Source organism: Chrysemys picta, chromosome 1 (assembly GCF_011386835.1).
Source record: "Chrysemys picta bellii isolate R12L10 chromosome 1, ASM1138683v2, whole genome shotgun sequence".
In the NCBI taxonomy this organism is placed as follows: Eukaryota; Metazoa; Chordata; order Testudines; family Emydidae; genus Chrysemys; species Chrysemys picta.
The window spans coordinates 47694870-47719806 of record NC_088791.1 but is presented as its reverse complement, the minus strand read 5'-3'; the positions used below and the strand labels follow the sequence as shown (position 1 = coordinate 47719806).

General features: G+C 41.1%; 1 protein-coding gene across 12 annotated transcripts in view; it reads left to right on the top strand.

Moving 5' to 3' along the window:
* ST7 (suppression of tumorigenicity 7) overlaps positions 1-22404 on the top strand; it is a 216389-nt gene extending 193985 nt beyond the window's left edge. For 10 of the 12 annotated variants that reach the window (XM_005285756.4, XM_008172552.3, XM_042843783.2 and 7 more), the window contains 4 exons: positions 432-582; positions 7789-7881; positions 10880-11019; positions 22076-22404. In XM_005285756.4, coding sequence (XP_005285813.1) covers positions 432-582; positions 7789-7881; positions 10880-11019; positions 22076-22171 — 480 coding nt within the window. In that variant the 3' untranslated portion in view covers positions 22172-22404. The remainder of the gene's footprint in view (positions 1-431; positions 583-7788; positions 7882-10879; positions 11020-22075) is intronic. The other 2 variants (XM_024108954.3, XM_065565202.1) reach the window with 1 other exon arrangement.
* Positions 22405-24937: the final 2533 nt, after the last annotated feature.

Below are 24937 nucleotides of genomic sequence, written 5' to 3'. Positions count from 1 at the left end.
CTAAAATTATTGCCCATTTATTTGGAGAGAGGCTAGATTCTTTAAGCACCTCATTACTTTCTCACATCATTTCTTGTATTATAAATACTTTAATTCAAAAGCTGTTGTAATTCAAGCATCCTGTCTGTTGTGTGTGGGTTTTTTAAATTTCTCTTTCCCTTTGATAAGAGAGACATCTCATTTTGAAATTCTCTGTGGTCCCCAGTACAGCTGAAGAGCACAACATTAACCATCTGGTGGCATATTTTAGTGTTTGGGATAATTCAATAATTATCTTCAAGTGCAGTTTGTGATGTTACATATTTGATGAAACACTTAGGAATAAAAGTACTTTAGAGAAATAGAGCTTTCAGTGTGCATTGAGGAATTGCAAGCAGCTACTGTGTTTATTATTACATCTGAAATAATTGCGTTCTCTCTTTCTATTGCAGTATCTACTAGAAATGAAAAGCTTAATACTACCCCCTGAACATATTCTGAAGAGAGGGGACAGTGAAGCAATAGCATATGCTTTCTTTCACCTTCAGCACTGGAAAAGAGTAGAGGGGGCACTGAATCTCTTACATTGTACGTGGGAAGGCAGTAAGTAATTCTCTTTCTCAGAAACATTTTACAGGAATTGAAACAATTTAACCACACATTTCCATGAAGTATTATGAGTAAATAATCATTTATACGGTGCAGCACCTTCCATCGAAGGCACTCATAGCACTTGAAACCACTAATGAACTAAGCTTCACAGTACCTCTGGGTGGTAGATACGTATTCTTGTTTCATTCTGTAGATGGGTCAAGTTGCCTTTCTTCAGGTCATGCAGGGGAAATTATTGGCAAAGTTAACAAGAGAACACAGGAGTCCTGATTCCCAGCCTCCTTCTCACACCAGTAAACCAGTCCCTTTGTGGAAAATTAAATGTTAACAAACCCTGTCAATGGCCTCTAATGAATTTTGGACTCTCAAATTCTGTGCTAATTACAAAGCCAAATATTATTTAGGAAATATACCACTAACAATGAGGAGACTTTTATGATAAGTTTGTATGAGTTATAATATTGTTGTTCAACAGAACTGCGTAGGTTTTTTGTTGAGTCTTGTTGACACAGATCCCGGCCCCACATACAGACCCTTTGTGTTGCTACAGAGATGCAAAGGGACTGTAAAACTATCCTAACTGGACAGCTGAGGGTTCCCCAACATGTATGAGGGTTCCCCAGCATGTATGGAATCCCCCTATAACACCTCCTTCCCACTCTGCCTCTGGTGTAAGGGTCATGTTCCCAGGAGCAATAGGGTGCGCACTGCAATAGGGTGCGCAGTGCCACTGTGCTCTGGTGATCCCCAGCTGGCATAATGTCAGAGGAACCCTAAAGTCTGCTGAACTCAGTGAGTTTTGGGAGCATAAGGAATGTAGGATCATGCCCCATGGAACTATGTCTCCAAATTCTGGGCCAGGATTAATATACTATAGTATTCCCCCCCAGGGACTGCATTAGGGTGACTAATCTGGAGTTCAGTTTTACCTTTACCATTGTCAGTTTGCAAATACAAACTTCCTTCATTTAACTAAGGGGAAGAAAGCAAAGCCTTGTGCTTAAAGCACAGTACCAAAGACTCAGGAGATCTGGGTTCTACTTGCTGTGTGACACTGAGCAAAATCACTTATTTTCTGTACCTCATTTTTCTCGGGGTAAAATTGGGATGATAATTTCTTTCTTCACAGAGGACTTGTGGAGCTTAGTTCATTAATATTTGAGAGCCTGATACTGAAGACACTATAAAGTATAAAGTGTATTATCATGATTAAACCAAATAAATCAACATAATGTTTTGTATTCAGTAAGCTCTATTCTTTCCACCCTGGTGATAATACATTTGAAATATTTTGTGTGTTTTCAATAACTGTGCTGAATTTTAATTTTGTAAAGTGTTTTCACCTTTATAACTATGTACACTTGAAAAAGAACCCCCAGGAATTTAAAAAAAGTGGTGTTTAGAATGACCTTCGGTGAGATTGTCTATAGTGACTTTTTTTTCTGTAATCACCTTTCACTTCCCCTTTTCTGCTCTGTTCTTTTTCTGATTTCCCTCATCTTTGCAGCCTCCTTATGTTCCATTCTTTCTGTCCTGTTTTTCTCTCTCCATTATGTCTTCATTCAGACCTCACCTTTAAAGTACACCTTTCCCACCAGGCCTGTCACACTGATAATCCACCAAAGAAATATATTTTACACAAGATTAATTAAAGTCAATCATCCTCTCATCAACCACTGGCCTGAATTTTGTCTAATCTAGAGGGAAAGGGTTGCATCTGTGTCTATGTATTGTCACACTCCCTGCAAACTGGTGATGCTCAATAAATAATTCAGTTTCCTTGCTGTGTGTGGTTTGCTCCATTGTGTTTGTCCCGCATGTGTGTGTGTGTGTGTGTGTCTCTCTCTCTCTCTCACACACACACACACACACACACACACACACACTCTTCAGTATTCTACTTGTTCTCTCACTACTTACTTATTTATCCCCAGCTCAGTCCCCTCCATTGTTTCCTTTGTCATCTCCTATTCCTTCCCAACGCTTACTTTTGATGGTGTCTCTTCCTCTTCTATTCTGTATTGTTTCTTCTCCTCCACTCATCATTTCATAGCAATTGTATTCAGAAAGGCATTATCACAAGATCATATAATTGCTCATAGTAATTTCTTGCTCAGGTTCCTATTGAAGCATTCTTTGCTTTGTAACAATGGGACCTCTAACTACAGTTTGACTATTTTCTCTTTTTCTTCCCTCCATAGCTACTTGAAAATGTATTTTATCCTACACAGGAGTCAATAAAAATAATGGCCATTCATTTCCAACTTCTAAAAGGAACAGCTGTAATCCATTTTGCGTAGTTATTTCAGAGAAATGTAAACAATGGGTCAAATCCAGAGGGCCTTATTCAAATTTTTACTCCTTCCTCACTCAGGCAGATTCCCATTTATTTTAATAGGATTTTGCCTAAGTAAAAACTGAGTCAAGAGCTCAGTGTTTGGCCCTATATTAGTATCTTTCAGTTGCATATCTCTTCTTTAATTAATATTCTTATAGATGTTGCAAATTAAACATTTGATTATATTGTATTATATCATTCTGTCAGTTTCATGTCACTTCTATGCAAATAGCTTCCTTGGCATCTCTGTTCTACCAAAATTTAAACTCATATGAACCATGGCAGAGGAATAAAAACTTAACTGGGTCCTAATTCTTCCTGGCAGTGTACAGTACATTGAGTGCAGCAATGAGTGCAGTACTTAATCACTTGCTGATGCTCTCTGTACTGATATCTATCTACATAGCAATAATATCTTAAAATTATAGCATGCCATTAAGTTACTTAAATTACCAGCCCCTGTCACTTTACCAGCTTATATGTAGGAAGTTAATGCCTAGAAACTTGTATTACTAAATTTTATCTGGGTGGGACTTGGACAAAGATAAGTACTAGCATTTCTTAAAGTAAATTACTTTGTGGTACATTTTCACATTTGCTTCTGGGAGGAAAGCAGATTGTTCCTTCTATGGCAAGCTCTAACTGAAACATGTCTAGAAAACCTCATTGGCCTAGCAGTCAGGAAGATCTGTGCTATTTTTAACCATGAAATAATTGTAGGCCTCCCTCTCCCCCCTCCCACTCCCCCCAAAAAACTGCACTCTGCAATTCAGAAAAGAGTTAGTTTTAAAATAATAATAATAATAATAATAATAATCACATTGGAATATTGGTCATTTCCTGGCATTGTTTCAGTTTTCCACCAATCAAAATGCACTTCCATTTGCAATAAAACTCAAAAGCCCAAATGATGCAATATGGGAGGTTGTTTTGTTGCAGATGTTATATGCAGAAAAGTCCTTAATTTCACATATGTCTGAGTTTCAAAGGTTTCCAAGATGAATGACCCATTACTGACTCTGTCCCTAAAATTTGACCACATATTCTCCAGTGTAACTATGAAGGTGAAAACAACGGATTTTCTTCTCCCAAATGTAATAGTGTCTTTTGCCATTCAACTTTGTGTTTGTTAGCTAGCCTCTGTGTTACCTGAATTGTTTTGTGGACAGTAGGGTTAGATAATACAGTAGTGGGGCAGGGAGTTGAGACACACACACACACACACACACACCCCATTACCAGCCTAATCTGAATATAAATATTACATTTTAGAGAGAGTGATAAAGACTGCAGTAGTTCATTTTGAAATGCAGCTTCTCTTATATAAACCCCTTCCTCCAATACTGGTAATGTTGGCCAATTCATTCCTTTTGACCAACAATTCTCCAAATTCGGTCTCAGTTCAAAGATAAGCTTGTTTAATAAAAGATTCAGCAAAATCTGTTCAGCCGTTTCTGAGTTCGGTGTGTAATAAAATAAACACACCAATTCCCCTTAAGGTGTGATCAGAAATTGTATGCAAACATAATTCAGTATGAGCTGTATGAATTTTGTTCAGCCTTGGTTATTTTGTAGATCTAATTGAGATCTAATGAACAAGCCAGATTGGAAGGAAATTCATTCAGTAGTTCTGAAGTAATGATCATTAGGTGTTTCTTCACATTTATGTAATAGAATATTAAGTTAGATTTCTTTGGTTGGCATAAGCCTTAGAATATTGGGTTTGCGCTCAAGCTATTGGGGCACTGTGAAGTACTTTGATTTAATTCTGCAGGGACTTTTAAAGTGCAGTTAAGTTTATAGCACTTTACAGAGTTATAAATGTAGTAATGTTCCACGTGGGGCGGCTGGTAGTGGCATTGCCACCTAATAGAATGAGCGCAGGGCAGGGAGCCCTGAACTCTTTAGTGCTGTTCTATTTCTGCCACTCATTGGCCTCAGTAATACACTGATGTTTCTAAATTTCTGTGTCACTTCACATTATGACTTAAAAGACCCGTCCCTTAAACTCTGTGGGGTCTACTCAGACTTGGATTTTGCAGGAAAAAGTCAGGCTGAGGGGCTGCTGGTAGTATAAGGATGACCATGAGGAAAGTTACAGCAGGATGAGCCATCTGCAACCATCTCTTCTCCCTGACCAGAGCTAGCCAGTGCAGACCAGAAAGTGCACACTAACACACCCTTTACTTGCTCCCAGGAAAAAAACACATGGAATCTGGGCTTAAAATAGAAAGTATAGTTAATTAATTCATAGAATCACAAAAATGTAGGGCTTGAAGGGACCTTGAGAGGTCATCTAGGCCAGCCCCCTGCACTGAGGCAAGACCAAGTAAACTAGACCATCCCTGGCAAGTCTTTTCTAACCTGTTCTTAGAAACCTCCAATGATAGGGATTCCACAATCTCCCTTGGAATCTTATTCCAGAATTTAACTACCCTTCTAGTTAGAAAGTTTTTCTTAATATCTAACCTAAATCTCCCTTGCTGCAGATTAAGCCTATTACTCTGTCCTACCTTCAGTGGACATGTGGTCTGACCTCTGGTCACATCTGTTGTGAGGTGAATTGTCTTTCCCCAACTTGACAATTGATCACTGTCCTTTTTATAACAGCCCTTAATATACATGAAGACTGTTATAAGGTCTCCCCTCAGTCTCTTTTCTCAAGACTAAACAGGCCCAGTTTTTTTAACCTTTCCTCATAGCTCAGGTTTTCTAAATCTTTTATCACTTTTATTGCTCTTCTCCAGACTCTCTCCAGTGTGTCCACATCTTTCCTAAAGTCTGAGGCCTCACCAGTGCTATGTAGAGCACTTTGAAAGCATCTGGAAGATGAAAAAGCGCTATATGTCTTGCTGTGTATTAAAGCATTCACATGGGTTTATATTTTAAAAGGTCTTGAGATAAAACCACCCATCAATCAAAGTACATTTTGTTTAAACAGTGTTATTGTAGTTTCAATTTCGGTTCATTACTTCCTGAAGGAGATCTTGTAATATAAATTGTTAAAGTAAAACACATTAAACATTTTCCTAGAAGCTGGTCCTGCTTAGACAGGTTTCTAGTTTCTTTCAGAGTGGGTCTGACGTGGGTTGCAGTATTGTGCAGACAGATCTATCTTTTATATTTTCCAGCAGTGCTATGCTAGTCTTTCCTCATATTAAAATCACTGATTGAAACAGCATGAATCTTTCATTTCTGAAGAACTAAGGACCAGAGAGTTTTTAATATTTTAATCTCTAAGAAATTTGTGTTACTTCAGGAAAATTGATAACATTTTTTACCTCAGCAAACCGTAAATGGACAGGATCTCTCCTTGAGTTTAGAGAGGTTTATAAGCTCTTTGGCAAGACATTATTACCTTTGAGCGATATAACTATGGTGTAGATTGACTGCATTCCAAAGGCTGGAATCACATACATAATGTTTTTATTTTTCAATAATATTCAGACACCAGAATAAAACCCATATGTTAGCTAAAGCTAGTTACAGTGGAATACCGTCATTCTTCACTGAGAGCATTCTTTCTTGTTTATTACTATTTTAAATAAATACACTGAAAATACAGTGTAGGATGTAATCACAATTATTTTAAATGTAGTATTTACAACTGAAAATATTGTGGTACATAGCAGTCATTCATTCTTAATATAATTCCTCATTGCCCTGTGTGAGATATATCATGGAGCACTGGTGTGTGTGTGTGTGTATGTGTGTGTGTGTGTGTTCTGCACCTACAGTATATAGTACTTACAGGACATCTGTTGAGGAAAAATTGCTTCAATGAATGATGTTCATAGGAATAGTGAGAATAACATGTTGATGACATCTTAACAGTGGGACTAACATAGAGGATAATAGAAAAGGATGGATTGATTGCAAAACTATAATTCAGTCAAGGGTTCTGATGGTTCCATAAACCACAGGAGTATAACTCAGGTGGTCTATGACATCATCAGAATACAGATTTAGCAACCAATCTATCTCCCTCTCTGTTATTATTTTAGATTTAAATGTTACGTATATTTTTAAAAAATACAAAAGATCAAATCACAGATTAAATAATACTTGAATGCTCATGCTGGAAACCTTGCTTGCTCTGCTACATTTAAAAAGAATGCATTACTGGAATCTGGTTTTAATCATTCTTTAATAAGCTGAGATTGCCAAATGAACAAATACAACCCACATTATCATGTGGGCAGCATGGAGATATCTCCTGACTGGCAGAATGTTTGTTACATGTTTTGTTGCAGGTGTACCCTGGGTTATTCATTGGGGCACCATACTGCTTTCTTCCTGCATGCAAAACTCCCACTAAAGTCAGTGGAAATTTTTGGTGATCAGAAAAATGCAAGTATTGGGCCCAAGTTGGTAACACTGTTTTGAGGTTCTCTCTGTAAATAAAGTAGGGCTGCTGTACCATAGCTACTCTTCCTCCCCCCCCCCCCCCGCCCGAATCTCAAAAGTCTTGGAAACTCTAAAAATGCTAAGTCAAAATTTTCAAATGTAAATATCTAAATTTAAGTACCTGACACCCTGATCATGCAAACAGATAGTTATGTGGTTGACTTGACTCTTGTAAAGTGGTCCCACTGACTCCAATGAGACTACAGATGTGAGTAAAAATTAAATATGTGGATAAGTGTTTGCCAGATTGAGGGCTAAATGCATATTTAGACTGTTAAATAAGTATTTTGTGTCCTGATAGTAGGCACGCAAGTATGAACATTTTGGATTTAGTGCTTAGTTTGTTTTTGCTTTTCAAAATTGTTAATACATGTAAAGTGCCTTGCTGAATATGTCATGCAAATACTGCACTCACAATAAACTGTCCAATGTGTTATTTTTGTCTCTTTCAGCTTTCAGAATGATCCCCTATCCTTTGGAAAAAGGACACCTTTTTTACCCATATCCCATCTGTACAGAAACAGCAGACAGAGAACTACTTCCATGTAAGCCTGAACTTTTTTTCTTTTTTTATCCCTGGTTCTTGGCATCAAAGGGTCATTTATCACAGTTCTGCAATGCTGGCCTCCACTGATAACTCTTAAATTGGGTTCACTGGATTAGAATGATTGGCTGACAGTGAATCTTGAGAGTTCACTTGATTGTTAAAATGGTAATTCATAGCTACAGCTCATAAAGCTTTAGGTATCTTCATTGATGTCAAAAAAGAAAGAAAATCAGATTACCTTAGGGATGTACTTCTTTTAAAAATCTATTGTTTCTTTCTTGCCAAGACAGATAAAGTATGTTTGTTCCTTTATCTAGGATATCATACCATCAAACTAAAAATACAGTTGTCCTGCCCTGTAGTCCTAATGCAGGAAACCACTATCTAAATTCAAGGCAGTTTTGCCTTCCCAAGACTGCAGGATTGAGCCTGCATAAGGACCATTAACCAAGTACCAAGTTATTGTGACCTCTTGCAAGAGAGCTATGTAAGAGACGCCTAGTCACAAAGAGGGTTTTCGTCATGTAATGATGTGTGTGATTCTTATAAAGATATTAATGTGAAATTACACCAGTCATTTATTATTATGACTTTGTAAAGCGCCAAGAGTGTTCTAAATGCTGTGCAAGATACAGATATAAAGATAGCCCCCTGCCCTTGGAGAGTTTTACAGTCGAAGTCAATGGGACTGCTTGCCGTGCATAAAGTTAAGCACGAGTCACTCTTTGCAGTATCAGGCCTAACTGGCCAGTCCTGGAAATGTCACACACTCAGAACTTCATTCCCACATTGTTTCCCATTGAAGTCAGTGGGACTTGGTTGGAGAGCACAGATGCTCATGCGGGGATGTTTGCAGGATCACGTTCCGAAAGGCAGACATAAGTTGCACTGGGGAACTCAAAAAAGGGAGTAAATTTAAATTATTTTTTTAAAAATAAATGAAGATGTGCTTGTGTTACGTTTGTATTTGTCTCTCTTCTGGAATAGATCTTTCTTTTATAACAACTCCAGTTTGGGCTAAGTTATGTTTAACCATTTTTAATAAATCTATCTGAGTAAACTATAGGTAGAAGTAATATAGCAAGAGTCCCCTCATTGTTAGGCCCTTTTTTCACAACACATTCTCTCTGATATTACACAGTAATCCTTGGCAACCAGCTCTATCTCCCCACCCCATTATAATCACCCTAATTATAACAATACCTCTTAGGACTCTCAGAATACTTTACTCCAAGGGATACTGTTAAATGGAGGGTGGAGTGTCAGGGAAATTTGGGAATGACAGAATGATACAGAATAGTCAGCATCCTCCTTTCTAGGTGCAAAATTAATTGCTGTTGTCAGATGTTAGAAGCAAGGGACTCTTTAATACCGTACATTGATGGTAATGTTTTGCTCTGATAATTGTGAGAAATGCCTTTTGCTGTCAAATCTCTTGGGTTTGAGAAGAGAAGTTTTCACATACTGTGAGAGACACAGGTTGCGTAGAGGTCCTTTACACCACATGCCTGTCTAAACCTTTAATTGCTTATATTTTAAAGGTAACTTTTGGTAGGTAATTTGAAGGGAGAGTCTCTGCTGAAATGATATCATAGCCCTGGGGTTTGCATGAGGAACAGTTTGTTTCAAATGAAAGAGAGATTGAAAAGATTAACCCCGGCTAAGTACAAACATCAACCAAACCTAATTTTTGCTTTAACTGGTTAATGAACTACAACAATAGATTGGATATTTCAGTTAAAGACAGTAGAAGTGGGAGCCTGCATTAGAATGCTTGTGCAGTTGTATTTTCCCAGCTCTAATCTGCAATTTGATACTTACATATGTGATTTAAATGAAATTATCTAAACATGTTTCTCCTGAAAACAGTTTGCTGATTTTTTTAAGGGAACAAGATTTGCAGGCCCTAAACTCTAACACACTTGAAATTGCTATTTTTATTTTAACCATTCAAAGATGCCTTATGGGCCCATCAGATGAGAGCTGCAACAGTCCAAACCGGATGCTGTGCTGTCCTATACTATGCTGCTTGACTGCCCTGTTTCTGTGACCTGGCAGGTGCAAAATAAGCAGGCTTTGAGCAGGATTCTTGCATATTTCAGCCATACCTACCCATAAAAATGGAGAAGGCAGGCAGAGTAGAAGAATGGTGTGATATGTATGTATACCGCCAGGACATTTAAAATTAAAAAACAAGCTGGTACGGCAAGCCTAACTTTAGATCTACCAGCTGGGAGAGTATCCTTTTAAGAGAAAAGCTACTGTCATTTCAAAGTCAAACACTGATCCTGACTAGAACTTACAAGTAGGGATGGAATGGGAGACACAGTTCGACAAAGCAAGAACTGGCCAGAACATTTGCCAAACTGGCCAGATCTCCCAACCTGAATCTGAGCCATCATAAAAGGTTTGATTAAGCAAAACTTTCCTCCAGGCAAGTTCCCACTCTCAGCTCTGGGATACTTCTTCCCCCAAGAACATATTGTGGGTCTCTTCAGGCCAAAGCCAGAGACTTTTCTGTTTCCCTTTTAGTTTGTATTGATTGTTGTTGGATTTTTTTTATTCCTCATATGCATCATATGGTGGTTTGTGGAGCGGTTTCTTTCCCTGCCTTTATTTCAGCAAGTTTCCCTTGCTTGCATAAATTGCATTAGTTAATGCACATCGGCATCTAAAAAAATAAATGTATTATTAATATGGTGATGAAGATGCAGAAGGAACAGGGAAGGAATAGGCTAGTGGTGGGATGAAATGGAAGCGAGACTATGCTGGGAGGAGCCAAGGAAGGCACAGATGATTATAGTGGAAGGAAGAGTCTGTAAAAGGGTAGGGAAATGGGAAGAGGAGTCTCAAATGATTCTGGGATTCAGAACCTTTAGATGTGTCTTCTCGCTAAACCAAACCTCGGAACCTTTGTGGCTTCTTTGTAACTGCTTAACCCTCATAAGAAGGTATTTTACCTACACCATGTTTTTCCTTTCTGCTTTCCTCTGCAGCATTTCATGAAGTTTCAGTTTATCCCAAGAAAGAGCTTCCTTTCTTTATACTCTTCACTGCTGGATTATGTTCCTTCACAGCCATGCTAGCCCTCCTGACACATCAGTTCCCGGAGCTTATGGGGGTCTTCGCAAAAGCTGTGAGTATTCACTGACACTCCTTGGTTTTTGGGTAAATACAAACACAAAACAAAAAGGGAAATGCACAAATAAAATGGTGCTGAGCTAGACATTGCTGGATATGAAGTGTCTGAATATTTGTTAGTACAAAAGGAGCATCCAGGGGTCTGTCACTGAACAGGAGAACATTTAGAAATCATTTAAGGAGCTAATCAGTAAAATACACTCCAGTCTTTCCTCTCTGGATTATCTGACTCTGTTGTTGGTCTTAGTTTCTTGTGGCTCTGCCAAAAAGGAGGGGGATATCTGCGTTTTCATGGATAATCCAATAAAGTAAACTAATAACAGATTGCAGAGCCCCAGCCTGTTCAGAAAAATAAATTGTAAGCCTGTGCAAGGTTGTGATAACTACACAGTACTTCCCAGTGCAAGACCGGGACAGCACAAACTCTAAGTAGTACCAGAAAAAATGTGGTTCCGTGTTAACCAAATCAAATTGCAGTGTCCTTTTCTGAAACTGCAACAAATGAGACAGCCTCAGTGTTCGTGTCCAGACCTCTTATTCCAGCTCTCTATTAGATGCATTGGCTGAGGGCACTACTAATTCTGCTTTTCTGGCCACTGACCTTTAATATGGGGAAAGCAAGTTGTATTCCAACTTGCTTTTTTTCCTTGCAAAGTCTAAGAGCATCACTACTCTGATTTTTGCAGCCACAGGGGGCATGTGGAAAATTCACTTCCCAGCAAAGTTCCAGCAAGACCATTACTCCCTCCTCCAAAAAATGCTGAGAACCCCGAGCAATAATTTATTATTTAATGTACTTCTTATTGTGGAGCACGGTGGGTCCAAAATACCCTCTTGGCCTTCTTGGTATTTCCAAATGATGCTAAAGTTCCTCTGCACTCATTGAGTTTTTTTCTGGGGGTGGAGGAGGCTTTGCTAGAGCTCTCAAGGTATCCCAAGGCTCATTCTTTAGCACCTTTCTCAAGACCTCATATCCTGCTGACCAGGAAGGATTGTCCAGGGACCCCTTTTGGAGTCAACCAGGTACTCCATCAGCCAGGCTGGTCAAATATATCAGAGCTTTAATCCCAAGCACAAGTAGTAGTTTGTGTCTGTTATGGCAATGGCTCTTGCATTAAGAAGTCCTGTGTCTGCAGGCGAAGAGGATAGATGACTTGATCAGTTGGAGTAAAAGCTAACATGTCTGTCAACAGAAAAAATACAATAACCTGCTTGAAATAGTCCTTTATGCATTTAGCCTTGAGTGTATCTATAGGTGTATAGTGGATGGCATGTATTATTGTTGTTGTTGTTTGTTGTTATTATTATGGACATGGAACAAGACCTCATCCTGCTAAGTGCTGTACAAACACGGAACAAAAAGATGATCCCTGACTCAGAGTTTAAGTATAAGACAAGAGACAACAGATGGATGCAGACAGACAGTACAAGGAAACAATGAGACAAAATTGGTCAGCGTGATAGGCTCTGGTATAAACACACCAGTTATCATTGTTATTTATTATTTGTTTCACCAAAGTGCCTAGAACCAGAGTTTTGTAGGCATCACAGCAAAGGAGTTTTAAGGCTGGTTAGGGGTATGAGTAAGGGAGGTGTTCCTAGGAAACTTCCTTCATAGAATAAAAAGAAAAAGCAATGTCTCCGAAGCACAGATTTTGCTTCCAGTCTGTTTTGTTCATTCAATATGCAGTATGCTGGTATTAGCAGTCAGTAGGCCAAATTCTGCCCTTCCGTGTACCCTGTGCAACCCCATTGGCTGTCAGCCTCATGATTTATTTAAGAGCAAAGAGTTTAAGAGCATCTCAGGCAATGAGCCTGCTACAGGTAATGAGGTGCTGGAATCAGACAAACTTGATTGCGGACTTTCATGGGCTTCACTTGGCATTTTTTGTGTGATGGGTGCAATCAAATGGGGTGTGTGTGTGTGTGTGTGCGCGGGGGGGGGGGGGGGTTAATATTTACATTTGTGATGTACTAGCAATTATTTCCTTAAATAGCTCTCGCTTTGGGCACCAAAGTCACTTTGGGAGTACAATGCAACCAAGAGGATCTATTCCTTTGATATGTGCATTTAGCTTCCATTGATGTTAATGGAATAGAAGCCTCGGGGCTCAATATGTGACTGCATCCTGCATCTGAGAATAGAGTGGAGCACAATAAATGAACACAAACAAAACTAAATAAATGCCATGTTATTAACCCTGTATGAAATAGGCAGTGTCACTGACCTCTGTGTACATCTCTGAAACTACATGGCATGTTTGCTATGTTAAGTAACATTCATAGGGATTTAGCTATGTGGCTATCTTAATAAACAAACACAGGCAGCATCTGGCTTTTAATTGTGAATGGGCAGAGTGAAAATCAGGCCAGTCTGGTGAAAGCCCGTGACCTTCGTCCATTGATTGATCAAGGGGCTCAGACTCAGATGTTTCATTTTTGTAGTCTACTAAAAAGGTGGGGTAGCCAAACTGTGTGAAACCTAAGGCCTTGTCTACACTGCCACTTACAGCACTGAAACTTTCTTCACTCAGGGGTGTGAAAAAACACTCCCCTGAGCGCTGCAAGTTTCAGTGTTGTAAAGTGGTAGTGTAGACAGTGTAACCGCGCTGGGAGCAGTGCTGCAGTGCTGGGAGCCATTCCCCTCGCAGAGGTGGTTTTATTACAATCCTTGGAGAGCTCTCTCCCAGCGTTGGAGCCGCGACTACACAGCCACATTAAAGCACTGCGCTTTCACCTCGGCTGTGTAGACATACCCTAAGAAGTGTAATGACAGACGTCCCTTTGCTATGCAGTGATATCAAGGCTCAGTGGAACAGACCTCCAGCAAGCCACAGCTGTGCCCTTTCCCCTTTTAAGGGAATTAATTTTGAACATAGCTAAAAAGATGAATGTTCTGAATATCATTTTGGTTGTGTGTGTGTGGAATTAATACTCTTGTCTGATTGACATGCTGTGGTTTAACCAACATCATGGGATGTATTGTAACTATTGCAAAACTACAAGAATAAGTCCTAATTTTAGCAGGGCTAAATTATTCTTCTACTTACATCTGTCAATCCCAAGAGCACTGCACAAGTGTAACTGAGAGCCACCTTGGACCAATTTAAAAATTAAATCCAAGTTCATATTACTGCCAGTTGAAGTTTAGCAATTTACAAAATATGGTGTACTTCAGTTAAACTGAATGTAGCATGTGTGGAGCTGTTTGCATTTTTTAAGCACCTACTTGGGGAACAAATATTTGATAATGGGCTCTCTAGCTGGCATAGGTATAACAAGATTGAGTGGCTGGAAGCTGAAGCTAGACAAATTCACACTTGAAATAAGGCACATTTTTTTTTACAATGAAGGTAATTAACCATTGCAACAACTTACCAAAGGTTGTGGTGGATTCTCCTTCACTGGCAATTTTTAAATCAAGAGTGGATGTTTTTTCTGAACAATATGCTGTAGGTCAAACAGGAATTATTTCAGGGAAGTTTTATGGCCTGTGTTATGCAGGAAGTTAGCCTACATGATCTAACAATCCCTTCTTGCCTTACATTCTTTGAATCTATGAAACTTCACGGTACAGCCACTGGCCCCCGGTCTAGGCTATTGACACTTTGAAGCTCATACAAGTCTGTGAATACTATTCATTCTGTCCTCACAGTGCTTGGGAGAGACAGTCCCTCGTGTAGACACCTGCTTCGTCTCATGAATGAACTTGCAGCAGGTCTTGGTGATACCTCTTGTCTGGGTAGAGAAAAGGAACAAGGTGTACTTGAGGGGGGAAAGGCTAGAGGAAATCGAGGTGGTTCAGAGAGGGCAGAGTACTACCTGAAGCAATATATTTTATTATTCTAGACTGCTGGTTTCAGCCAAAGCTGAAATCTAATTGGTCCTAAACTCTCTGTGAATTCACCGTAAGACTAAAATAACTTATTTAACAATGAAACATCACAGTTTCTACAAAAGGAGTCCTTGATCAGTCCCATTCAGGGCAAACTAAGTGGTCCATAAACAGTAACGCTCCAAAAGATGCAAATTAAAAGCTGAACCAGACTCTGGATTTTTACAGTTTCTTAGCTGATCGTATCAGAACCTTTGATCCTGGTGTCAAGGCAATGTAAGGATTTTAGAGCATCCCCACGCGGGAATGAGTATGAGGCTCCCTATGAAATTGTCTGCATCCACTTTGTGCATCTGGAGGGCTGGCTTTTATGCGGCTTGCATGGTTAAGTAGGCTTAGAGTGTCCAGATGTCATAGTAGTGATGCTTACAAGTGCCTGTAATAATAATGATATGACAGGCAGAGGTACATTTCTGTAGCTTCTCTTTTTAGGCTTTCTATTTTTTCATTCCTCTGCTTCCAGCTTCCAATCACTTTCCTCCTTCTCCTCCCCTCCCCAATCCCCTTCATTGGCCTCCCATCTCTTACTGCATCACACACATGGTCCCTGTTCACAATCAAGGCCCTAACAATCTCATCGGTTTACATCACCCATCTCTCTCCCTCAGACTCTTCTGCTCATTTCATACATTCCTACAAAGCCCTTCATTTTACTGCTGTCTTCACTGTGTATCCCACTTCTCAGTTCACACCTTCTCTCGTGCTTTCCCCTGCGTTTGGTAGTTCCTCACTCCCAGCCTGCCAATCCCCCTTCTCTCTCCTCCTCCTACCCCCTCCCGAAAACCCTCCTTTTCCAGGAATCTTTCCACCCTGCTTGCAGAGAATCTCTCCTCACTTGCCCTTTCCTGAGTGGTTTTGTTTTGTGATGTGTGTGTGTGTGTGTGTGTCTCTCTCTCTTTTCTCTCTTCTATCTCAAGCCCCACTCCTGCAACTGGATCCTCTAATACAAAGTTCTTGAGGAGTTCCATTCACCTCACTGGATCTCTGTAAGGGTCTGTGCTAAGATTCAGTATCAGGCTCTGGTGTATCAGCTCTATAGGGGCAAGGTTGGTGTCCTAATTTGTTTTTGCAAGCATCATATACATTTGTGGTGCTATCTAAATTATTTTGATCAATAACAATAGATATAATAAATAACCTGCCAGCTATGCTAGAATGGCCCCTCCCTCCAGCTGTCACTCCCAGGTGCATATGCTAAGATTACTGGGAAGCCAGCCCACAAGAACTCCCTGGTGGAAGCAGGAGTTCTAGGGTCCAGATCAGGGCAGAGACACAAGTGTGCTGTTTAGAATAGGAGGAAGCTGTTGTTGAAGAGGGTGAGCTATTGATAAGAGAAGAATGCAGAGCTTGGGTTTAACTCCACCCTCCTTCAGGGAGACACCAATATCCTGATTTTTAAATTGGCACTAGAACTATCTATAAAACCTCAGACATAAATAATTAACACAAGCCAGCTGCTTAGAAATACAAACGGACTGCAGTGCTGCTTCTCCCATCAATCTGCTCCTGGAATTGCAATGTAAGGTGTCCTCATAAGAACATAAGGGGAGAGATCCAAGCTGGAGTGGCATAAAGGAGCCTTAAAAGCCCTGGATGCTGCCAAGAGAGAACACCCTTAATGCAGAAAGCTGCCTTCCAGGGACCCTCTCATGAGCCCCATGGAGCAGGGTGGGGCTGGGCAGAGGAAGAGTGTGTTGGAGATGGGGCTGCAGGGCAGAAAGTTGAGCACACGGTGCAATCCTGCAGCCTAAGAGCAGGCAGGGCAGGCTTCCAGATGTTAAATGGGCCCCCGGCGCTGTCGGTGCTCCACCAGGGGCTGCAGAAATGGGAGGGTGCGAAGGTGGCTTAGTCACCATAGCTCCCTTCTCCCCCTGAGCTGTGCCTCTCAGAGGTGCAGCATAGACTCTCAACCCCAGGATTTGCCATACCACACCAAACCATTGATCCATCGAATCCATTAACCTGCCTTTGGCAGTGACCATTGCCTAATGATTCAGGAGAAGGTGAAAATCCCCCAACATGCATGTAGCCAATTCTGTGATTCTCTGCCTGGGGGTGGGGATGGCTTTTTCTCACATGGGAAACATTGTTAAATATGATGGATTTGAGAGATCAGGAATAGTTAACTTTCAAATAGCAACATGTTTTAGCATTTTCACTTGGTTATGGAAGAACATATTTCTAGCCTGCATTTTTGGCAGTCTTATGAGACACAGGCAGGAAGTTTCCTTAAGGAGCTGGTAGTGGGCCAGGTAGTAAAGTTAAAATGCCATGTAAAGGAGCACTGGTTCAAATGGCTGCCTTGCTAATGGAAGAAACGATGCAGTAATTTTCTGATGATTTTCACTAGCCCTTCTAATGAAAACATTTTGGAGGACGCTCAAGAGATGAACGCAAGCAGTACATGTTTTTTGATTGCACCACTTGGGATAAATTTGTCAGCATGTAATGTAGATGATTTTTTAATCTTTTGTTTTCTTTCATACTGTACAAAGAATCTGTAAGTCAGTCATGAAAAAAGCCAGGTACTTGCATGACTCCGTGGCATACAAACATTTCTTAGATGAAAATGAGAGTGACATTTAATTGGCGAAATCAGTGTTTGTTAAAGTGACGTCATCAATTGATCAGAGGGGTAGCCGTGTTAGTCTGAATCTGTAAAAAGCAACAGAGGGTCCTGTGGCACCTTTAAGACTAACAGAAGTATTGGGAGCATAAGCTTTCGTGGGTAAGAACCTCACTTCTTCAGATGCAAGGGAAGATGCATCTGAAGAAGTGAGGTTCTTACCCACGAAAGCTTATGCTCCCAATACTTCTGTTAGTCTTAAAGGTGCCACAGGACCCTCTGTTGTCATCAATTGAACAATCCCATTTTGCTACAGTCATTACCCCAAAGATTATTAAAATGAAGGAAGATGGAGAAAAAATATTTTTCTCTCTTTATTCAGATCCTTCGTGTGTTTGACATCACTTTGCACAAGGTCAGTTGCTCTGTTCCCCACATGTTCAGTGAGGCACATCTTGCAAGGAGACCCCTTATCTACCTGCAGCTCCATTGATTGCAAGGGTCTATCCATGCCTGTCTAATCACAGGACCAGAGCTGTCATTAGTCAATTTCTTGTTGCTGAAAAGGCTCATATAAATGTGAGCTGGGAAGCAGTCAAGAAGCCCTTCTACACATTTTCCCTTGGATTTTTTTAATCAGATGATACTGTTTCAAGGGTGCTGTCAGAGAGCAGAATTCTCTCTCAGTCAGTCACTTTTAAATATTCAAGTTGACAGAGTTTCTTTCCAAAAACATAAAAATAAAAACCGCTTCTGCCAATCTTACATCAATAATTAGGCTCTTTTATTGCTGGTGCTGTTTCTTTTGCTGTCTAAATGGGAGAAACTGGAAAGGCCAAAAGCATAAACACCCTAAGAATGCGGACGGGAGTCCTCCAGGGTACCTCAGTGTGGTATGAAAGTGGATTGCACAGCTGCCAGTGATGGTTGAGAACATGAGCACTAAAAGCTTTCCAAGGGCTGCACACTGTGCTCTAGTTCAACAGATTAAATATTGGCGACTGTGTCTTCCACCAAATGTTTGGAATGCAGTAAGGTGAGAGGAGCAGGGCCGGTGCTACCATTAAGGTGAACTAGGCGGTTGCCTAGGGTGCCAAGATTTGGGGGCACCAAAAGCGATGCCCCCAATTATTTTTTTACAGCGTTCCCCCCCGAGCGCGCGGTCACTGCTCCACTTCTCCCGCCTCCCAGGCTTGCAACACCAATCAGCTGTTTGGCGCCGCAAGCCTGGGAGGAGAATTAGAGCAGGGGTAGCGTGCTCGGGGAGGAGGCAGAGCAGTGGTGAGCTGGGGTGGGGAGTTGCCGCACCTCAGGGCGGAGGAGGGGCGGGGAGCTCCCGCAGGGCTGGGGGGGGGGGGGGGGGGCGCAAGGTGGAAGTTTCGCCTAGGGCACGAAACTTCCTTGCACTGGCCCTGGAGATGAGCTGGCATGTTTTACAGTGTTTGTGGCTGGAATTTGGGTTCTTTATTTCATCTGGGGAGAGGAACCGATCAGAAACACTGAACACACTGAGCAGACTTCCCTGAAGGTTAGTGGTTAGAGCTCCAAGATGCTGTAAGGGAGGCCTGAGTCTGGAAACTCACTCCTTGTGGCTCATGGGTTGAGATCACTGTAGTGGAGCAGGAGCTGGGTATTACAGAAGGAAGGCTCTGGGACCCTCACTCTTACTGATTAATTTGACTGCTGTGAGCTGGTAGAAGTCTCTTAGCAAGTGTCCCTCGTGGGACAACACAAATCCAGGAGTGAAATCCTGACCCCATTGAAGTCAATGGGAGTTTTGCCAGTGACTTCAGTATGATCTGGATTTCACCCCATATGTTTAAATATAATATTTTCTAGATCTCTCTCACTTGACACACTTTCTCCACTGGAGTAGTACTTCGGTGTACTTCTAGATACAGGTAAATTGCTAAGTCTCATCTACAGGATACATCTAAAGTTACTTCAGAAACAAAAGTACTGTGAATACCAAAAAAGCAAAAAAATTAAATGCCTATAATTTCATTGATTTAAAAAATTAATCAAATGTAATTTACAGCAGTTATCGCATTTACTTTCCTCTAGTTATGTGGGATGCTTTTTTTAAAAGAAAAGTTTGAAGTTTACTGTAGTGAGATTTTTCATTTTCCAGGAGGGGTAGGGGAGAGGGCATATTCATTTGCTTCAAATAGTTGTTCACAAAAGAGGAAATACAATCTGGACAGAATCACCCCACACAGTGCTAAGGCATTTTGGATATTTCCGGTGACATCTCTGACAGGAGCTTTGATACCACATTTGGTCAGCACTGGTCTATATAACTCAGCTTGACCTTCACAGCCACACCTGCCTGGTACAGTCTCCTAGCTTCCTTGGAGTGAGACAAGGGCCATGTTTGTGACTCTGTCTTGTCACTAGTCACTGATATCATCAGGGCCGGCTCCAGGCACCAGCCCACCAAGCATGTGCTTGGGGCGGCACCTGGAGGGGGGCGGCGCTCCGGCCCCAGAGCAGGGCCGCGACTGGGCTTGCCGCCCTCCCCCCAGCACTCTGGCCGCCGGGGAGAGCGGAGCCCCGGCCGGGCTTTCCGCCCTCCCCCCGGCGCTCCGGCAGTGGCAGGTCAGGGAGAGCGGGCCCACGGCCGGGCTCGGTGCCCTACCCTGCCACGCTCCCCGCCGGGGGCGGGCGGCGGGAGGCTTTTTTGCCTCAGGCGACAAAAAAGCCAGAGCCGGCCCTGGATATCATCCATAATGCACAAGTTGTTCCTTGGGTAATGTCTTTTCTAGGAGAATCTTTGAGAAGGTACAACCTCAAATATGATACAGACCAAGTACTTATGACATTTTATTAATACAGTTAAAATATATACAGCATATATGTTTTCAGTTAAAATAAACTCTTCACAAAACACTGTCTGATAAACATGAAACTGCTTGCAGCTGTTTTACTGCCTGGTACCTTAAAGGGATTGTAATCTTTGGCTAAATGATATCAAACATATCAAGCATATTTCTGGGAGCAACGATATATTCAAGGCAAAAATCACACTCTAGTGGAAAAATAAAAAATAGAGATATGTCTCAACCAAAAGACTGGACCTGTACATTTTATATTCTGTACTGTAGCCTTTAATTGAGTTGAGTTTACTGTATGTAACCTGGGTTTCAGCAGCATCCTCCAATTCAGCAGCATTCAGACTGATCTGATTTTTTAAAAATCAAAACACGCAGAGTAGCATTTGAATTTGCCGTATACAAACATATATGTTTTGTTCTCATCAGGGGAGATGGGACTATGGCAGAATACAGCCAAGCAAAGCCCACGGATTGCAGTTCTCTCATGTCAGAGTTAGCGTGTGCTGTGCTCATCACATATGGCACATTCTGAAACATGAAACTGCTTGCAAATATTTGGGTGAGGTAATACAGATACAATATACCATAATAGTCTATTCTATTCCAGGCACCTATAGGAGGCCCATAGCATCTGTACGTAATACAGACTGAAGTAAATATATAGCACAATTAATATATATGGGGTAACATTTTCAAGATATGGAATTCCTCAGTGCTGAGGTACTCAGCTTGAGACACTTCAGTGGGACTTAATTCTCAGAAAATGTTTAGCACCCACCCTCTGAAAGTCAGATACCTTTTAAGGTATCTCCTTCTATTTTCAAATGTCCCCCCTCCCCCCCCGGTGATAAAATGGTAACTATTCATCTGATCTGGGCATGTAAGCCTCTCATAGCAGTAATACACAGGCCAGGTCTACACTTCAGACCTGTATTGGTATAACTATGTTGCTCAAGGGTGTGAGAAATCCACACCCTGAGTGACATGGTTATACCGACCTAATCCCACCATGTAGACACTCTGTCGATAGGAGAGCTTCTCCCATCAACAGAGCTACAGCGGCTCAGCCTTTGCTGTTGGAACTAGGGGTGCTGCTGCACTCATTCGTTTGAAGTAGTAATAACAAACACCAAATACATGGTTTCCATCAGCAGCACCTCCACCAAAAAAACCTGTTCAGGCCCCCCTGGGTGCAGTACTGCTGCAGCACTGTATGTGAAGACAAGCTCACAGATACTTCTCTCAAACTATTACATTCTTTTTTCTAAAGGAAAGAGCAAGTCAAGATAAATTCTAGACGAGAAAGCCAAGGGGGCCTGAATATGCTTAGATAATATTTAACCATTATGGGTCTGATTCTGAAGGCAAAATTGTGTTCCCGTAGTTAGTTGAATGTACCTATTTGTGCCCATATACGAGAGACTCCTTTTTACTTCAGTGGGTTTTGGATCAAGCCTACAGTGGCGTGTATCTGGGCATGGATCTAAGATTCTAGATTTATGCCTTTATTGTGCATTAACTCGTTAGTAATAGCTATGAAAAATGGAACACTTGCTTTATTTACTACAAAACTGAGAAATGGACAATGTACATCTGAGAGCAAAATTGGGCCTAAAGACTTTAAAAACAAATGATTCAATTAGTGTCACCCAGAGGATTTTCTTGGAGGGTCTACAACACCTCAATTGCACAGCTTTCTGTTACAGTCTGTTGTCTCCATGATTTTGATCTACTTGTATATCTGATTTCTTTGCAGTTCCTCAGCACTCTCTTCGCCCCTTTAAATTTTGTGATGGAAAAAGTAGAAAGTATCCTTCCCTCCAGTCTGTGGCACCAGCTGACAAGGATCTGAGGGGAAACACCACACTGATTGACTGCCATGACATCTTCTGTGACAACTTTTTGTTGACCACAAGAAAGCATGATAAAAAAGGGAAACAGTTCTAAGACTTAAAAACTCTTCATGGATTGTCTGTTCTCATATAAAAACTGTTTTTGTTGTACAAAATACATTGCTGTTAGGTTTTATCATATTTTGCTTTCAGAAAAGAAAAGGATCTTAAAAATAAACTTTTGTGTATTGCAGCATTGCAGAGTTTTTTTTTTCTATTTCTTCGAACACCAGAAGGCACTTTGTGTCCCTGAAAATCCATGATGCATCCATTTCTGCTCAAATACAGCTTGATTTTCTGTTCAAATAATGAAACAGCACTAGTTACTTTTTAAAAGCTATGCTATCACTATCTTCTCCTATAGAGTTTAATTAGGGTGAAACTCACCCATTTGCAGAAACCCCACACAATGCTTATGGACCACTTACTTCTTAAGCTCTCAATATTGAGCTTGAATGGTGCGTTGGACTTCTGGACCAGTGCACAAGACTGGATTTCACCCTTAGTCCACATCTCTGAAAACTGGATCCCAATTTGGAGATTTCATTACTCCAGCTTTTCCAGCTTTAGTTTTCTGTCCATAGAGTCAAGCACCTTCAAAATCTTTTTGCTGTATTAGCTGGCTGCAGGAGAGCACTCCACAATTAGTGGTGGAAGATAGTGAGAAACTTGCATGTAATGGTTAGTCATTCTGTTGTGGAGCAACAGGCTTTTGGGGAGCTTCATACTGTGTTTTCACTGCATTTTTGGTACTTGAAAAGACCGTGCAAGCAAAGTCCTATGACTTGTCTCTATACAGTATTAAACACTGATGTTATATAAAGTAACTACCTGTCTATGCTGGGAAACATGAACATACGTACTAATATAGTCAATGTCAAGGGGTGGAGTTTTACATCAGTGCTTAGATCTTTCATATCTTATCCAGGGGCTTTGACAAATTTAGCCAAATTCAAATTTTAACCCATTCACTCTGGTAACAATGTAATGAGCCATCTTCAACAGAGCACTCCTGCTAATACAGCAGACCAGTTATACATTCGAGGGCTTCTTCACCAAGAGCCTGACGCTGGGATGAACTCTCACAAATGAAATATGCAACCCTACGCATGCATCGCTACCTTTCATGATCCGGAGACCTCAACTTTTCCTGTCTACACCTCTGCGTGATATTGAAAAGTAACAATATAGCAAAATGCAGCCGTTAATAGTTGGGAACATTTAGATTCCTGAAAATTCCCACTGCGCATATTAGCTGTTAACTGAAGGTAACTGTGATTTGGCCTGAGGACAGGATTTGGCCTGAGGACATAAAGAATCTACACTTCTGTGCTTTAACTTGAGAGTATTAAAGCAGTAAAATTTTAGGAAAAACACTCGCACACTTCCTGGGCCTCTTCAGTAATGGTAAAATCCTGTCCTTGCTGCATTGGGCCATGTGAATCGGGGGATGAAGAGAAGGGGGGAGCAGAAGGGAAGAATGATGTGGTAGCACTCAGAGGATCTTTGAACCATCCTGTTTGGGGAGCACTCCACACTGCAGCATACCTTCCTACTGCTCCAAAGAGGAGCAGTGCACTCCCCCACCCAAAATAGAAAGCAGCCAACATGCAGGGACCCATGGAACTGGCCATGCTTCCAAGATAGCTGAGGTTATGGAGCATTGCTTGGGGTGTTAGCTTAGCCTTCAGCCTAGTGCTCAGTGGACAATCCTAAATTGTTCCTGCATAGACATGCTCTGGGGGATTTAAGGCCCTTTGTATTCACTCCCCAGCCATGCCTGCAGCACACTAAGTCAAGACCCAACAGCATTTTTCCTTCAGATTATGTATATGATGCTAAACTCTGTATGAACTCTCAATTATATTGAACTCAATTATACTAAAAGCCCCCTCCCCCATCAGTCTTTGGATAGTGTCATGGTTAAGCTCCTGAGTTTTATTTCTTTTCTTTTTTTTTTAGTGAAGCCACTCCAATTGCAGTATAATATTAAGCAGACAACTCGCCCTCTAATAAGTCACCCCAAAGGTAGTCCAGCTATTACTGCTCGTTACACACCAGGGCAAGTCCAAGGAAAATGATGATGTCGCAGTTACAGTTTCACTTTAAATACATACCACCATGAGTCAATCTTGAGCAGGAGCCTGCCCAGGTTTTCAAGAGCTCTGCATGGTCCCTGAACATTTTTTTTTAATTGATGGGCTTACATCACCCCTTTGTGTGCGTGTTTATTGAACCTATATGTAGTGAGAATTGTGAAGGATGCACAGTACTTTTTTTTATATCATGGTCTATACATTGTCCTTTGCCCCTAGAATAATAAAAGTGACTCTTTTTTCCCCAAGCAGCTCAGCTGCCATCATCTTCAAGGATTGTGAGTTCAATCCTTGAGGGAGCCACTTGGGGATCTGGGGCAAAATCAGTACTTGGTCCTGCTAGTGAAGGCAGGGGGGCTGGACTTGATGACCTTTCAAGGTCCCTTCCAGTTCTAGGAGATAGGATATCTCCATTTATTATTATTACTTATTATTCTACTCTTCGCTTGAATTCCACGAGGCAGGAAAGCACAGAATATACTTTGAGAGTCGTTGTACAATGGGTGGGAAGCTGTTAGCTTCTAAAAGTCTTCCCCAAGATAAAGTGGCAAATTGATGTATTGGAGATGCTCCTATATGTCAATTAAATTTATCTACATTCAAACATTCACTGAAAGGTTACAATTTTTT